This window comes from Gracilinanus agilis, chromosome 2 (assembly GCF_016433145.1).
Source record: "Gracilinanus agilis isolate LMUSP501 chromosome 2, AgileGrace, whole genome shotgun sequence".
Taxonomy (NCBI): Eukaryota; Metazoa; Chordata; class Mammalia; order Didelphimorphia; family Didelphidae; genus Gracilinanus; species Gracilinanus agilis.
In genome coordinates, this window is record NC_058131.1 from 188,387,000 (window position 1) to 188,404,787 (window position 17,788).

The 17,788-nt window shown below is 34.5% G+C and overlaps 1 protein-coding gene across 1 annotated transcript in view; it reads left to right on the forward strand.

The window, feature by feature from the left end:
• The first annotated feature begins 9,642 nt into the window (after nucleotides 1-9,642).
• The window catches only part of CSMD1 (CUB and Sushi multiple domains 1), a 2,120,031-nt gene continuing 2,111,885 nt past the window's right edge, over nucleotides 9,643-17,788 (forward strand). Inside the window, exons 1-2 of the mRNA XM_044659558.1 lie at nucleotides 9,643-9,727; nucleotides 11,935-12,051. Of these exons, the coding sequence (XP_044515493.1) occupies nucleotides 9,643-9,727; nucleotides 11,935-12,051 (202 nt within the window). The remainder of the gene's footprint in view (nucleotides 9,728-11,934; nucleotides 12,052-17,788) is intronic.

Genomic DNA, 17,788 nt, shown 5'->3' on the forward strand with positions numbered 1-17,788 from the left:
TAAATGAACTTAATTGTCGTATCTCTATGATTGATCTCATTCATCAAAGGTTCATTAACTGGTACTAATTCTTTTCTTACTAATATTATCCCTCTCCTGAAATTGTATTCTCATTAGGCACAAATTAAATCTTTTGCATGAGTCTCTTTGTATATAATACTCCAGTCTCCAAAATATTCTCTTTAAGGTTGAACTCTGTCTCTATCACTTTCCTAACCTTAGGCTGAAGAACTCACTCCCTCCAAAATGCCTATGGACTTCATTGTCAATATGATTCATTTTCCAAATGAGCAAATATTTATACCTGAGCATAAACTGGCATTTCTGTAAAACTAGAAAGTTATAGAAACATTATTTTGATTTAGAGTCAACCTCAGATTACATCTAGCATAACATAGCTAAAAAAGAAATCACTCTTGGATATCTCTCTACTTGAGCACCAGTAATGACAGATTTCAGAACTCTTGACATTCCCATTACTGAAGAGTTCCCATTGTTACAATTTCTTCTAATCAGTTGAAATCTGCATCTCTGAAATATCTGTGGTATGATTGTAATTCTGCTCTATGGAGCAAAGCAAACAAAATCTTATTCCTCTTCAGTCTGGTTTTGCAATTACTCAAAAATAAGTTTCAGAGACTCTTTGGTTTTTCATTCTTACCTTTTTTTTTCACCTTATATAAGGATTCTCAATACATTCACCATTTTAATCATCTCTTCCCCACCCCACTCTTTGCCCCTGAACCCTCGGATTCATTATGCTTTATTGATTTCTTTCCTTGAATAATTTTTAGACATGAAAAGAATATTTTGTGTGTGGCTTAACAAGGGTAGGATTCATAATGAACTCTAACATTACATTAACAGGTTGTTTTTTGTACATGCGAGGCACTAGGACTAGGTATTTGTCATTTAAGGAGTAGTTTAAGTGCAGAGAGATTTACCACCAGAGGTCCAGCTAACAAATGCTGATGATTATTACTTCTCTGCCACAGTAACTCCCAAAGCATAACTGCTGAAAAATAGAAGCCTACATCACTTGAGTAATGAAGATGCAATCATGACTCCTAGAAATGTTGAATTGTTTTATTTCCTGTTCATGACAGTTTCTCATCTCCCTGACTAAACTATGAACTCTCTCAAGAGACAAACTACATTATTATATTTCTTCCTTTCATTTTGTATAGCATATTGTCTTACATATAGGTACTCAGTAAATATTTCCTTTTCTGATTGTCATTGGGAAGTTTATTTTATTGATTAAAACTAAAACAGACTAGTGTTAGAAATTTGTTTTGTAGAATGGTGGAAAACAAAGTAAACTTCTGAATGAGGTTTTCCTAAAATTCAGTTAAATAAGACCTTACTGAAGGCTATCACTCAATACTTTAAAAGATATGAAAGTCATTAAAGACCTGTTATTTATTATTGAGACCAATTTTATATTTTTGGAAACATAAAATGAAAACATTAAATGCTTAAGTGATAAAAAGAACCCTTCATGTTGAAGTGGCCCTCCCTAATTTTTGAAGTGAAAGTATTCCACAGCTAAAAAATGAGCCATTCTGTTGGAGTCTACACAATTCCAGGCCTACATTCTACTTAGTGTCTTCATCCTTCATTCTTCAAAGAAAGTATTTCCTTATTTATACTTTAAAAGTACTGATTTTATATATTTCTCACTATGGAGAAAATAATGACCTAGAAGAGAGGAAGACTAAGTTCTTCAAAAATTCTGGAAAAAATAATGTAAAATAGAAATTTGAGAAAGGATATTAGATATCATAGATGCAAAATCCAAGTTTCATAAAAGAAAATAAGTTCCATAACAGGCCAGTGACTTGTCCATGGACACCTCACTAAATCCTGGCAATAAAGAACTAGATTTCAGGTATCCTGATTCCTACATTACATTCTTTCTGATGCGTTTCAAATCATGCAAATAGTGTTTGACAAAAACCTATTCTTCTCTAATATATTTTTATCTGGATATTAGAAACTATGCTATTAGCTAAGAAAAAGGTACTGAGAATGAATATTTTACTACCTTTGGGGTAGAATTTGAGTCAAAATTTGAAAAGCATCATTTGACTTGATAAATATTCTCTTATAATATGATTTTGGGATAAGAAAGGACTCTTTGCCTTTGAGAAGAGTTAAATTTTGAGGGACCGGGGTTTGATCCAAAGCCAGTGCATAGTTTATTAAAAGCAAAACACTTAGTTTATTATTAGGAAATATGGAGAGGAAATAGGAAGGAGGAAAGTGAAAGTAATCTTATAATAGAAATAAATATACTCAAGATCCCAATCTTAACTAAATTTTTCTAGAAAACCCTACATCTGTCTGCTTCAGAGGGCAGTACCTTCTGCTAGGCCAAAGCCCTCACCTACTCTCACTACTTTCTCTGTTCGAAAATATAACCACCATCTAATCTACCTTATCTACCTATGTTAATTGGTAATCAATATGAGGCTACTTAGGCCTTAAATCCATTTCTCAGTCTCCTCACAGTCCCAGAGATAGTAAGCCACATACAATCCTTTCTCCAGGGGAACCCAGAGACAAAAAGCCCTTTCTGATGGTCAGCAATTTACAAAATCACATTGAGCCACACACCCTTTTAACTGTCACTAAATGCTAGCAGGGGGTCAGCAACTGAAAAGTGGAACAGCTGGAGGTCTCTTATTGAAAAATATTATTGCTCCTTTTCCTCTTGAACATTAAAAGGAGAAATTAATAAAAACTCTCAACACCTTCTCAGATACAGTGAAATACCTTTGAAAAGAAATGTCACCTTGTAGTATCTACAAAAAATATTTTTTTCACTTTGTTTCTAGATTCTATTTGTATATTAAAATTTTATAAAGATAGAATTTTAGAGTCATATACTAATATCCACAGGAATAAAAACCAACAAAACATTTGGCTGCGTGTTCTGATACTCATGTGGGCATTCTAAGTTATAAAATCATGAGATTCAAAAAAGTTTATACCTCAAAACATTCAAAATATATGGAAGATAATTATTTTTTCAAAACATTAAGAAAATGATTTTACAGTGCCTCATCATTTGTAAACACCTATTATTAAAGTTGAAGTATACACACATACACACACACATATATCATATATATATATATATATATATATACTAATATATACAATTTTTTTTTTGCTGGAAGAAAAATCAACCATCACTCTTTAAAATAGCAAAATTTTTGGTTTTTTAAAATCTAATTTCCATATTTCATTCCACCTTATATCCATATTCTTCTCCTTGCTACACTAGTCACTGAATTATTTTGTTATTCTTTAAGAATACCCCCAAAATTATCAACTGTATATTCCCAGACATTTTGATTCTCTCTCCTAGTCCTGTCCTTTCTTCTTTCACTGTTTCCTTCTATACCAGTGTTTTGTTTTTAACCAGTTCCTATAATCCCCTCCCTTCTTGTACTTCCCTTTCTCCCCACTCCCTTCTTATTCCCCTTTTATTGTTCTTTAAAGCTATGCCATGCTCCCGACCCCCACGCCCTCTCCCTACCTAGTATTGCTTCCCTCCCCACCAGTAGGTTTGTTACCCTTCTACTTCTCTATAGGACATTAATCAATTCTCTGTCCCAATGGATCTGATTGTTTTTCCCTCTTTAAGTTGATTTCAATGCACTTAAATATTGACTATTTCCCCTCTCTAACCTCTTTACCCTTACAGTATATTGTTATTTTCCCCTTTTGGTCCCACTCGCTTCTTTATGGAATATACATTTATTCCTTTTTGTTTGTTTTCCTATTTTTCTTATTATTACCTTCTTTCACCCCTAGTTTTGTATATATTTATACATACATACATATATATATGCATATATATATTCTAGTTATCCTCTTGCTAATAACAATTTTTAATATTTGCCAATATCTTCTTTTCTTCTTGGGATACAATTTGATTGAATTTCTTGGGTCCCTTAAAGAAAAGAATTTTTTCTCCTCCCCCCATTCTCTTAATTACCTTATTTTGATTCTCTTGAGTTCTGGGTTTGGGCAGCAAACTCTCTGTTTAAGTCTGGTTTTTTCCTTGAATGTTTGGAAGTCCTCAATTTTATTGAATGACCATATTTCCCCTGCAATAATATAGTTAGTTTTTGTGAATATGACATATAAATATCAAAATAGTATCAGCTAGCAAATGATCACATGTATGACACAGAGAGTCAATGGAATAGAAATTCAAAGTAGGACACATGGTTAGGGTTTGGAGTTTAGCTTTTACTCATATGAGTGAGTGTTGACTTGAATCTGATGGCTTGGTAGGCATCAGATAACTGTTGAGTAGCCTGTGGGATGTTTCAAGAACAAACATCAAAGTGGGCATTCAAAGGAAAAATGTGATGAATGGTACTTTAGACTATGGGGAATAAACAATGAATTGGTTGTAGGAATGTCAAATTTAGGATTAAGGATCCTTTAGGATTAAAAACTTGCTTCCCAAGTGTTCTATGAGAATCAAAAAAATAATAACATCTTGAAATGTTAGAAGCATCACCTGGGGGTGAGGGTCATCAATATGTAGAAGGAAAGCAATAAGAACAACCCTAAAACTTTTGTTTGGAATTCCTTATCCTGAGATTTATCTCTATAACTATTACATTGTTTTTTTATACTTTTTATCTGTAACCTCATTTTTCTATTTTTTTATTTCACATTTGTAGACCAGTGCCCCTTCATGTCTTCTCATCCTGTCTTATTAATATTTTCCTATAAATCTCTTAAGAGAATGCCTTCAGCTTGAGCTCAGGAGTCCTAAGATATATTTGATAATTAAAGCCAGTTGGGTTATGTCCAAATTCTGCCATCAATATGGTAAATTCCCTAGATAAAAAATACAATAGCCTTTCAGGTACCATAAAGATGGGTGAAACAGTACAGGTGAGAAAAAATATGGAGACTATCAAATTGAACATGATCACTTTCTTCCAATAATATGATTATACATTTTCCACTGGATCATCCATCATCAGTGCTTGCAAATGACAGGATGCATGTTGCTTCTTTTCTCAGCATCTTTACCTATAAATATAGCTTTATTTTTTTCTGTAAAAATGGAAAGGTATAACTGAGAACTTATAATATGTAGACCTACTTTGATAAAGGGTGTTTTGTCCATCAAGGAATTCCCTAAACAGTGAAATAACAGATCTAACCTCTGGCCTAGTCCTTATAGTTGTTATTAGTCACTTTTTCAGTTGTGTCAGATTCTTTGTGAACCCATTTGCAGTTTTATTGGTAAAGCTACTCGAGTAATTTACCATTTTCTTCCCCAGCTCATTTTACAGATGGGGAAACTGAAGCAAAGGCATTTAAGTGACTTAGTGTCACACAGCTTATAAGTGTCTGAGGCAAGATTTGAACTCAGGAAGATGAATCTTCTCACCACCAGGTCTGGTACACTGTACCACCTAGAATGGAGGCTATTTAATTATGGGAGGTTTTTACTTTGGAAATGTCACATGAATGTCAAATCTTGGCATCATATATTTAGCATGAAAAGCAATCTTATTATGTAGTTGAAGCCTCTTATTTTAAAGATTAGTAAACTCAGTCACTGAGAGGTAAAGTGAATTGCTTGTGGTCATAAGGTAGTCAGAGAGGAGGACCTTTCTGATTCCAAGTTCTTTATTGTTTACATAATAATACACTGCTTAAGATTTAGTAGTATTTCTTCTATTTACTACAAATGTGCTTTCAAATACAGCTATATAGTCATTATTATACTTCTCAAAGTGGACAATATAATAAATTGGAGGCAGGAAATAGATACATTCATGTAAATTCAACAAGCATTTTATTAAACTCATAATTATGTGTCAGGACAATGTTAAATTCTATGGAAATGAACAAACAAAAAAAAATCCATGTTGTAAAGCATCTTATAGTTTGGATTACTTGATAAGACCACTAAGCAAATTTACTCATGTGTGAGGCACTAAGTTCATTTTGCATTAGAAATAAGGAGGTAGGGGGAAGCTGAGTAGTTCAGTGGATTGAGAGTCAGGCCTAGAGACTGGAGGTCCTAGGTTCAAATCTGGCCTCAGAACACTTCCCGGCTGTGTGACCCTGGGCAAGTCACTTGACCCCCCATTGCCCACCCTTACCACTCTTCCATCTAGGAGCTGATACACAGAAGTTACGGGTTTTTAAAAAAAGGGAAAAAAATAAGGAGGTATTTTCACTTTGAGAGTAATGCATGATTAAAATCTTAGTTCTTTCTTTAATATTTTCATTAAAAATACCTTCTAACTTACTAGTCTCTCTATTCTGTTTGATTATTAATATAATTATAGTATTCCCTAGAAATACTAGATGGATAATGAATGCTTAACTATAAGTATTTACCTTGACAGGACCATAGTAGTAAATACTACCAGCTGTCTAAGTTATTCTTAAATCACCTTCCTTTTTTTAGATGTTAACATATTTAGAACCTAAAAAGTTTAATACTTTATTAATGAATACTTGCTTAATATCAGATTTCTTATAAAAATAAGTCATCTTCGCACTTTCTTTATGTTATCTTTATTATACCTTGATTACATTTAATACTGTTGAGTTCTTTGTCAATATAATAACTTCCTAGGTAGCATTTGGTTCTATGCTTCTCCAGGTTACCTTATTTCAACATGGGACTCTGGAAACATTGGACAACTTTATATCTCTACCCTCCCAGAATTACCTTTCTACAAATAAATTTATGAATTTCATAAATATTCAAGATTAATGATCAGAACATCTTATTTATTGTCTAGTTTTATATATTTTTCATCAAAAAACTATGACCAAAAGAATTGAGAGTCCCCTTCATTTTTTCTCAAACACTTACATAAAAGAGTCCTATCCATATATACATACATATTGAAATAAAAATCTGGGAGAATGAGGTGGGATATCCATTTTTATTTCCTCATGAATGTGACCTTAATTTTATCTGCCTATTACAACCCTCTGAATCTCTAATATAGACTAATCATAACCTAACAAGTAAAAAAGCTGAATCTAGGTCATTGAATCAGAGGAATTAGGTTCAATTCTTTTCTTTAATTTTTCTCTCTGTGACCTTAGGAAAATTAGGCATATCCTGGGGAGATCCTTCTTTCTCTACAAAATGAGGAAGTTGAAACATGTATTTTTGTCTCTAGAGTATTTATATTAGATATATTAAAAGGATATTGACTATCACATCAAGGATCATGAAGGCTGAGGCAGGTCTTCATAGTTTTCTAGGTTTTTTTTTTCCAAAAGCACTTATGAAAAAGATTCAGGAAGGAGTAATGTGATGAATTTTAGTCTTAAAGATAGGCACAGAACACAGATAAGGTGGTGTAGAATGTGGGAATTAAAAATGCAACTAAGAGAATTTTTAAAGGTCTGGTTGTATAAAATAGGTTTGGTAGTCAATCTAGTGCCATTTATTAAAACCAATAAAGGGCTCCTTGCTGAGGTAAATGAGAAGGTATCAAGTGGTTTTAGATTTCAATGTAGTGAAATATGTGGATGATCTGATTGTTTGTTGTTGTGGATGTGAGATACCAAGATTTAGGGTATCCCACAGTGAGGACAGCCCACCTCAGGCTCACTCTCAGGCAGGTTAAAAAACAAGTTTGAGAGTTTATTTTCAAAGTCACTTGGAAGGAGGATTAGGGATAGGATGCCCTAATCTAAGGTTTCTAGCTATGCCAACCCCACTTTCTACAGGCCCTGCAAAGGGCCACCTTCTGGTCTTCTGGCTCCCTCACTACACTGATCTGTCTATAAAACCCCAACTATCTGCCTGAGCTGCTAATCCTCCCAGGTAATGGTTTGATTAGAGTAATAGTCTCTCAGTTATCAAACCTCTTCAGGCTTGGCCCAAGATGGCTTCAGGCCTATCTCACAGACAGTTAATGGCTAGTCAGTAGAGATCTTCTGTTCAGCAGTTGGGAACACTTTCTCTGGCTATAGGAACACAGGGATGAAGGCTGGGTCTCTGCAGGATCATAGGTATCTGAAGGTTTGGATTCCCTGGGAAAAGGCTCAAACCTGTTCCTCAGCTAATAGAGTTCTCAAGCAGGAGGAAGCTGTTAGCTTTTGGCTTCACCCTTCACAGGAAGTCCAAAAAGCCTCCAGCAGCTCTCAGTGTCCTTTCTTATGTCCTCTCATTATTAGAACGCAGCCTCTAGTTCCAGGGCATGAGGCCAGATCCAGCACCCTGCTCTCTGTGTAAAACCTCTTACCGTTGGCACCTCCTTCCTTATATAATATTCCACCTTTTTGCACAGACAAAAATTCATATTGTCAAAAATGTTTTGGTGACTGCTCACCAACATACTTAACTCCCCGTATCTTGTTCCTAACTACAGTCTTACCCCAAAATAACAGTCTACTCTCACTTATCTTATCCTATTCTTAACTACCTCAGTCTGAGGAATTGAACTAGGGAAAGGAAAGGAAAAGGATTTAGGAAAAACTGTTACAAAGATCAAAACCAAGTGCAACCAGTTGCAAAAACAAATAATCAGGAAAATCTCTGAATAAAAATACAAACTGCAAAATATAAAAGAATGCAATAAAACTCTAAAAATTCAAAATGCAAATACAAAACTTTTTTTAAAAGTTTGTAAAAAATAACTAAGATGCTATGCTAACACACAAAATAATCTTATCTAAAATATAGTAATGTATAAAAATAGAAAAATTACAATAAAACACAATGTAGCATAAGCTTTTACAAAAAAACCCACACTATAACTGGCTAAAAAATAAACTTAGGCAAAATGCATTCAAAAAATCTAAATTGAACGATTCAAAATAAAACTTTTACTATGCTAAATGCTATTGCTATTACATAAAACAAAACTGTCTACATAGAACTTTAAACTGAGTATCCTATCTTAAGAAGCTAAATTTTTTAACAATTTAACTATTCACACGGTTATTTTACATAATCTATACAAATAGCTACAAATATGGACACAAATGTATCATATATGTATATGCATACATATATGTACATATTTGTAAAACTTTTTTGCATTGTAGCAACTATAGACATATATATGTATTACACCATATACAGAATATACAAGATCATATATACACACAAATACACATATGTACTTGTATTTACACATATGTACATTCCCTTTATTACAATGATGTCATCCTAAACTTTTTTACAATTATATACATATACTTACAGATCTATTTACGTGTGTAATATGTACTGCATTTTACCACCCTTTAGTAAATCCTAATCCTAATCTCTACATTAATCTCTGTATATTTCCTGATGTTACCTAAGTAGAATATCTCAAATCAGATCTTCTATTCAGGTAAGACCTTATTGAACTACTGTGTATATCTAATGTACTATCCTAACTAACAAATTCTTAATAGTATCCATTTATCTACATGGATACACTTACTTAACCAAGATCTTGGTATCTCACAGTAGGGAAGTAGCAGAAATAACCAGGAAGAAAATTGTTGTTGGATCTGAAAAGCAACACACAGGACAGAAGTAGAATTGCTTTGTGATGATGAACTCTTAAGGGTAATATAGATGTGGCTAAATGGAGATAGAGGTCAACAGAAAGAATTAGATTGAAAATGACTGAAGTCACCTTTGATACTGAAGACATTGCAGAAGATGATGTGAGAATACAGGGGAAAAGTGGTGACAATATCTTAGAAAGTAATGATGACTATTTCTGGTGGTAAAACTCAATGACATTGATTTGAATCAGTAGTTCCAATCCAATTCAAATTACAAGAAGAGAACAGTAATTGTTTAAAAGTGGTACTAGGGAAGAAGGGGTAGGTTGTTTCTTTATTTTTCTAATTTGATGGAGGTATGCTATTATCAATACTAATGGAGCAAGGAGGTAAGTTATTCCTTCTTATCAATCTTGTTTTTTTCTTTTTCCCTCTGCCATACAGTTGTCTAATGATATTCATTTGACTCTGTTATCTAATTTTTTTGCATATAATTAGAGAAACTTATTTACAAGCAATGGGGGCCTTTCCATCACACTTTGGGAGATTCTTGAGCAAGAGGAAAGGAATGGGCTGGATTGCCTGAGGGACATCACCCACATCTTTGAATAACCCTAAACTTCTCTCTGAAATCATGTCTTAGTTATATTCTTCTAGCAATGTGTGAGACATTGAGTAAAAAAAAAAAAAAAAAAAAAAAAAAGCACTGTCACTCTCCTATAATTAAAAAAAAAAGTTGTAGAGAAAAGGAGTGGGCAGGGAGGGAAAGAGATAATTCATGAGAATTCTGAAAGCATTAGTGGATTTCTCCTCTCTAAGCACACTCACTTGGTTCATATTTGGACAAGTGATTTAGGGGGCAAAAACTCCCCATTCTAATACAAATCTTAAGAGCCTTGCAGTCCCTCCACAGTGTGTCAGCTACCTAATGAAATCTGGTAGAGAATAAACTTCAATGAAGGGTAGCAGGAGACCTTACTTCCACTCCATTAGAGTGACTTGACAGGCATAGACGAACTGTAGAAAAAATAAATAAAATTTTGCCTTAGTTCCTGGAAGACGAATCATGGCAGTTTCCCAAGATAACATAACAAATGGTATTTGCTCTTGAGAGCACTTGTGGTGGAAAATAAGGTCAGGAGGGGAAGAGAATCCAAATAACCTTCACAGACTGAAAGTTCCATCAATGATAAAATTGTCAAGTGGAATGTTATCAAGATGAATATAATTACTAAATATGTTGAGAGAAGGAGGTGTCTTTAGTAATAGGTGTCCATCTATGTGAGACATCAGGATGACTTTGAAATAGCAGCCTATGGTAAAGGTTATCAGAGAAGAAAATTAAACTAAGGCTTAGAGCTGAAATTCTGACTCTCCACCTATTCATTTCTGCTGACAACTGGCTTTCTGGCTTAATTTCTGCTTAGCAGTACATCACTGCTACCAGGAGGTTGTTGCTGATTTGCAGTTTCAGGCTTATAACACTACTTTGCTGTCTTTACTTCTTTGACTCGTGTTTATAGGATGAAATATAAAACATTTTGAATTCTGAAATGGATTAATTGAATGGATATTCAGGCATAATTTTAAAGGTTCTCTTCGGTTTAACATTTTTATCAGTGACTCACTAAAAGCAGAACCAACATGCTCATCAACTTTGCAGATGACATAGGGTTGGGAGGTATAACTAACTGGATGCTGACAGAATCCAGATGCAAGATCTTGACAGGAGAATGTGGGGCTCAAACTGCTAGACTGAATTTAAAAAAGGCATAAATATCAAGAGGTATAGTTTCCAACAATAAGAAGCTAATATTCTGTCTGTACTTTGTCCTGATCAGAAACATCTATTATGTAGTATTATGTTCAGTTCTGGGTTTCACAGTTTAACAAGGGATTGATAAACTGGAATGTGGCCAAGGACCATAAATAGGATGATTAAAAGACTTGAGTCAAAGTCATAAGAGAATGAATTTAAGGACAGTAGGATGTTGAGACTAATTTAGAAAAGACCCAGGAGGGAAATGATGTTTAGTTGTTTTTCCGTTGGATCTGATTCTTCATGAACCTATTCGTAGTATTCTTGGCAAAAATATTAGAATATTTCAATTCCTTCTTCAGTTCATTTTACAGATGATGAACTTAGGCAAACGAGGTCAAGTGACTTACTTAGATTCACATAGTTATTAAGTGTCTGAGGCAAGAGTCAAAATCAGAAAGATAAGTCTTCCTGACTCTAGTTCTAGTGCTCTATCCACTCTGCAGCCTAGGACTTTAATATGAGATTTTGCTTTGGCTTTGGAGAAAAGACCTAGGAACACTGTTTGGAAATGAGAAGAAAAATTAGACTTGGTAGAAAGAAAATCTTAAGAATTTGAGCTATCTAAGTTAACTTGAATACCTCAGGATATAGTGCAATGATGGTTAACCCTATGACAAGTGTGCCAAAGATGACACACAAAGAGCTCACTGTGGATATGAGCCTGACTGTGTCCCATCTCTCCCCACCAGTGTCTACCAGAGGTAGAGAGGCAGAGGGACTCGGGCAGAGATGCTCTCTTCCACCTCTCCACCATGACTGAAGACATTTTTTTCATATCTCCTACCTCTCTACCCAGTGTAATAATAAAGAGAGCCAGTAACTAATGTTTGATTGAAGGGAGAGAGAGTCTATGTCTGGTGAGTCTCTCTTCCAGCTCTCTCCTGGAGCTGAATATACACTGTCAAGACTTTAAGGAGGTGTCACCCCAAAACTGGGTGACCCGGATGGTCTTGCTGCCCCAGAGGAGTTGGGGGCAAGGCCTCCCTATAAGAGGAGGTATGTCGTACCCTAATCTGATTCTGAATAAGGACAAGGTTCACACAAACCTCCCCCATCAGTTAATTTCACAGTGGGTGGTCCAGCTTCAAGATGGAGACAGCCAGACCAAGCTGTGGTTCCCCTCTCCCTTGTAATCTCTCAGGCACTCTGGAAAACTATCTGACTGTTGAATGGCTTTTATTATTCGCAATTCAGGGATTGGGGAAAGGGGTGAAGGGCAGAGGGATTTTGGGGTACCCTCTTCTCCCTCTGTTTCTATTTCTATTTTCTATTTCTATTCTTTTCTATACTTGTAAGTTAGACCGGAAAAAAGTCTCTCAGCAAGGTTGGGTAATGGGAGAAGGAGACTAAGAGATTTCAGATCCTCAAGAAGCCCTCAGGACTGGATCCAAGGTGGGATGTCCTCCTTCTCTCAACTCCCAGTCTTGTGCCTGAAGCCTCTCCTCTCTCCTCTCTCCTCCGGAGAATCTCCCAGAATTCTCTCTGGTTTCAACTGTCACCAACTGTAAGCAACTCCTTCTCTGGCTCCTTTTAACCCATCCCCCTTTGTCAAATCCCATTCTTACACCAGCAACAAATGGGAGTGTACAATGGGTAAGGTGTGCAACTCACAGGCAGCAGAGCTAGAGGAGAGCAGAGAAAACATGCTATTCTCCTACCCTTCTCTCCATTGACTGAGGATATTCCTCACTTTACACATCCCTTTACCCAGAAGCCCAATAGGAGTGCTTCTTCCCTCCCCTTTATGGGGTGGAGTGAGTAGGACCTTGGTAAGCCTGGCAGTGGAGGTCTGGGGGACATAGCATAGAGTCTCTAGGGATGTGAGTCATGGCACATGGTCTCTAAAAGTTTCGCTATTACTGTAGGGAGTTATCCCTCTTTGTAAGGAGTATGTAAGGAGTACTACCTGATTCTGCTCACTACTACTGGCAAAGGTTAGATAACCAATTGTCAGTCATGTTGTAGTAGAGATTGCTTTTTAGAGTCTTTCCAATCTATTTTATTTAATTCAAAGGGCACGATTTTCTTAAAAGGCCGTGACCTTTCATTACAGAGTCAAAGATATGATACATGACTTTGATTTGTAAGTACTTCTTAGAGATCTGTCCCATAGGGGCAGATGCCAGAAAAGCAGGAACTGGTCCGGAAGACATTGAGATAATAACACCTTTAATGACCTTTTTATCTTTATTGAGGACCCATCCTTTCTACATTTTAATTCCCCTATTTTCACTGGATTTCTTCCAGATTCCCCCTTCTCCCCTATTAGTCTCCTCTGTTTTAGCTAAGGGGCTTCATATTGACAGTTCCGGGTGCTTCAACTTCAACACACCGACATAAATGGTAAAAGATGAATCTATATGGCACAAGTGGAAGCTAGACTTGGAGACAATAAATTTATGTTCAAATCCAGTTTGAGAAATGTATTAGCTATGTGACTCTGGTCAAATTACTTTATTTCAGCTTCTTTTTCATCATCTGTGAAATGGAGAGGTGATAATGATAGCATCAGCCTCACTGGGTTGTTGAGAGAAGCAGATGAGATAGTATATGTAAATTTCTTTGCAAATCTTAAAGGGCTATATAAATGCTATCTGTTATCATTCATGAAAGTATCCATTGAAAGACTAGTTCAAATCAGGAAAGATCTTTGGCATAGATATGTAAAAAAAACCCCCAACAACTCTAAATTACTTAGACCTGAAATTATCCTAAACAACCTGTATAATAATATAGGAAGTAATAGAATGTATGGAAATGTATACTTTTGAGAAGCAAATTCCAAATATTGTCTGACTTTCCTATATTAAGGAATCAATGCAAGTAAATGAGTCTATCTTCTTTCTTTTTTCTTTTCAAAAGGGATTTACAGAGGAAATTTGCATGTATTTTCTTTGTAAAGTTATCCAACAGATATATTTTTGTGTTGTTTTGAGTCTTAGTGGGAGGAGAAATTAGAGTCCCAGGTTCAGTTCCTAGCTTTGTAACCTGATCCCTCTGTGAAGGATAATGTGATGATATTTGTAAAGCATGGCAGGACTCTTGAATGAAAAGAACCCTATAAACACAAAGCATTGTTATTATTTAAATAGCCCCCTATGGGCTCTGGAATCAACATGACATTCAATAGAATGGAGTACAGGAAAGTACACATTTTGACTACAGCTTAGCTAGACACAGTTTAAGAAACATTTTGGAAGATTTTACTCTGGATTTTAATGAAATAAGATTCATCATGCTTATTATCACAGCATCAACTCTTGTCCCTGCTGGGCAATAGGGAGAATGGGTAATTCATACTCCTGGGTGAGTTGTTGTGGGTGGCACTTTAATAGAACATACTCAAAGAAATCAGCTTCATTTTGGGCATGGTTTGTCTCATATAATTTTTCAATTTCAATGGATCCTTATATTTTATGTTTTCCCTCCCAATTTGTGCTAATTTTGATTTCTTCTAAGAATTACATGTCGCATTGGTTGAACATGCAAATTAGAAACTGCATTTGAGATCTGGAACTAGTCTTGAAGAGTTCAGAATCTGAAATGTAAGATCTCTATCTATCAAGCTCTTTAAAATTTCCAAAGTACTTTACAGGACTCATAATTAAAAAAAAGGTTATTTACTACCACAGAAGGTACTGATAGAGTCTACATGCAGATCGAAGCATAATATTCTTCACTTTATTTTTCTCCACGAATTTTTCTCTAGTGTAAGTGATATGAGTCATCTTTTACAACATCTGATGATCCAAACATTTAATTTGTTAAAAATTAGCCTTTCATCATTTCTTATGGTGCAATAGTGTTCCATCATAGCAATATACCATCATTTGTTTATTCATGTTCTAATTGATTCCTTTCAATTTCTAGTTCTCTGACACCACAAGGAGAGCTGACATAAGTATTTTGGAAAAAATGGGTCATTTTCCTTTATCTATGATTTCCTTGAGAAGCAGACCCAACAATAATCTAAGCTTTATAACTCTTTAGATATAATTCCAAATTGCTCTGCAAAATGGTTGTTTAAAGCTCCACCAACAATGTATTAGTGTCCCCATTTTTCCATGTTCCCTCCAGCATTAATCATTTTCCCCTTTTCTCATTTTAGCCAATCTGATATGTTTGAGATAATATCTCAGAATTGCTTTGGTTTGCATTTATTCTCATCAGAAATGAAAAACCTTGGGTGAGGTGGGGTTTAAGGAATCATTTTCTCTATAAGAATATGATTCTGAGGGTTTTCAGGTTTTATTTAATTTATTGTTTCCAAATGCTATACATTTCTAAGTGTAGGCTTCTAAATTTAGAAATCTTATCTTAAGTTGAGTCTTCTGAATTAACCTTTTGCCAGCAATTGTTAAAGAAAACATGAATTGACATTTATTTTAGTTAAATGTACTCAATTATCACCATGCTGCCTATATTACTAATTTCTTTAAGGAAAACATCTGGAACCTTTCAAAAATATTTGAAATCCACACTGAACCATTCAGCAGATTCCCTTCCCTTTCCTGGATTCATGTTAAAGGAACATTGCAGAAGTTGGTTGTCAATTTTACAAAGCTTTGAAGAGGGGGCAGGTGCATTCAGCACTTTTCTCCTCTTCTTTATGCCCGATTTCTACCCTTGTATGAAATCATTACCCTTTTTCTTCCTCCTGGGATATGAGAGGGAAATATTTGAAAAAAATGATTAACTAAATTTGGTTTGAGAGCATATTTTGGGTGTTCTGATGGATGCCACATAACTTGGCAAATGACCAGTGTTAGAACATCAGTGTCATTTAAAAACTGGATTGCTGATACTTGAAGTCAAGAAGACCTTGATTCAGATACTACCTTTGATGTTTACTACCTATGTTGACATGGGCAGGTCTTATTATCTCTCTGAGACTATTTTCACATGAATAAAATAGATATTATAATACCCATAGTGAGATGCAAAAAACAATAGTAGTTATAGTAACTTCTTCAAATTCAAGAAAATCTACCTCTTGAAAATACTTTCTGTGACTCTAGGGAAGTCAATGTCTCAGTGTGTTTAGTCAACTCTTCAAAAATGTTTCAACCATTATTTTATTTTTATTAAGTGAATTAATTTACAGATAACTTAGCCTTTCCCTTCCTTTGCCAAATGATGGAAAGCCTCATCCAACAAATAGTTATGAATATATTGGTTTTATCTTTCCTGATTCCAGTTCCTAGTTCATTCTAGGAGTTTAACATTCACAATTTTTTCTACAAATTAAGTCTGTACCTGTATATAATGTTCTCTTGGTTCTACTTGTTTCACTCTCACTTATTATTATTTCATGTTCTTTCAAAATTTTCTAAATTTTTTTCTAAAATTTCTAAAAGTTTTTTTTCTAAAATTTATAAAAACTTTTCTAAAATTAATTTTCTCATAGTCTCTTATAGCTCAGTAGTATTCCATCACAACTGAATTTCACAATTTATTTAGACATTCCCCAATTGATACATATTCCCTCGATTTCTAATTATTTGCCTCCAATGAGAGCTGCTATAAATTTTTTGGAATATGTAGACTCTTTTCTTTTTTCCCTGATTTCCTTGGGAAATAGACCTTGTAATAGTACTACTCAGTTTAAAGCTATATAATGAAAAGGAAGGAGGCCTAGCAGTATCATGTTTTAAAATGTATTATAAATTAGCAATTATAAAAGCTATCTATCTCTGTCTTAGAAATAGAACAAACATACAAAAAAGGTAGTAAAATGTTATAGAAACCTTGTATTTGACAAAATTACATATTAAAGCTATTGGGTTAGAAATAACTATTTGGTAAAAATAGATAAGACTACTGCAATGTAGTTTGGCAGAAACTAGATATAGTAAAAATCTTACAATATTCAAAAAGATAGGATCAAAATGGATATAGCATCTAGACATAAAAGAAGATATCATGAGCAAATGAGAACAACAGAGGACATATTACCAATTGTATTTATGGATAGGAGAGAAATTTCTGAGTAATCAAGAGATGGAAGAGAGCAGCTGTGTTGTAAAATGGATAATTTTGAGAACATTAAATTGAAAAATTTTGTATATATAAAACAAGTGTTGCCAGTGTTAGAAGGAAATCAGAAAATGGGGTGAAAATTTTTATTGACAGCACAGAAACAATTTATGTATGTATGTATAGCTATGTATTATATATAAATATATATACATATATATGTATATATTTATATATTTGTCAGTCAAGAGGTGTTTATTATCTCATGACTATGACTACTCTGTGCCAAGCACTTAAGGGAAACAAGTAGAGAGAATAAAACAGTCCATGCTCATGATGAATTTGAATTTGCTTTTCTGTGTACATAAAAAGACAAAGTGATAGATAGAGCAGAGGACACCAACAGGTAGGGGAATGGTGTGAGATAAAAATAGGCTTTTTGTAGGAAGCAACATTTGGTTT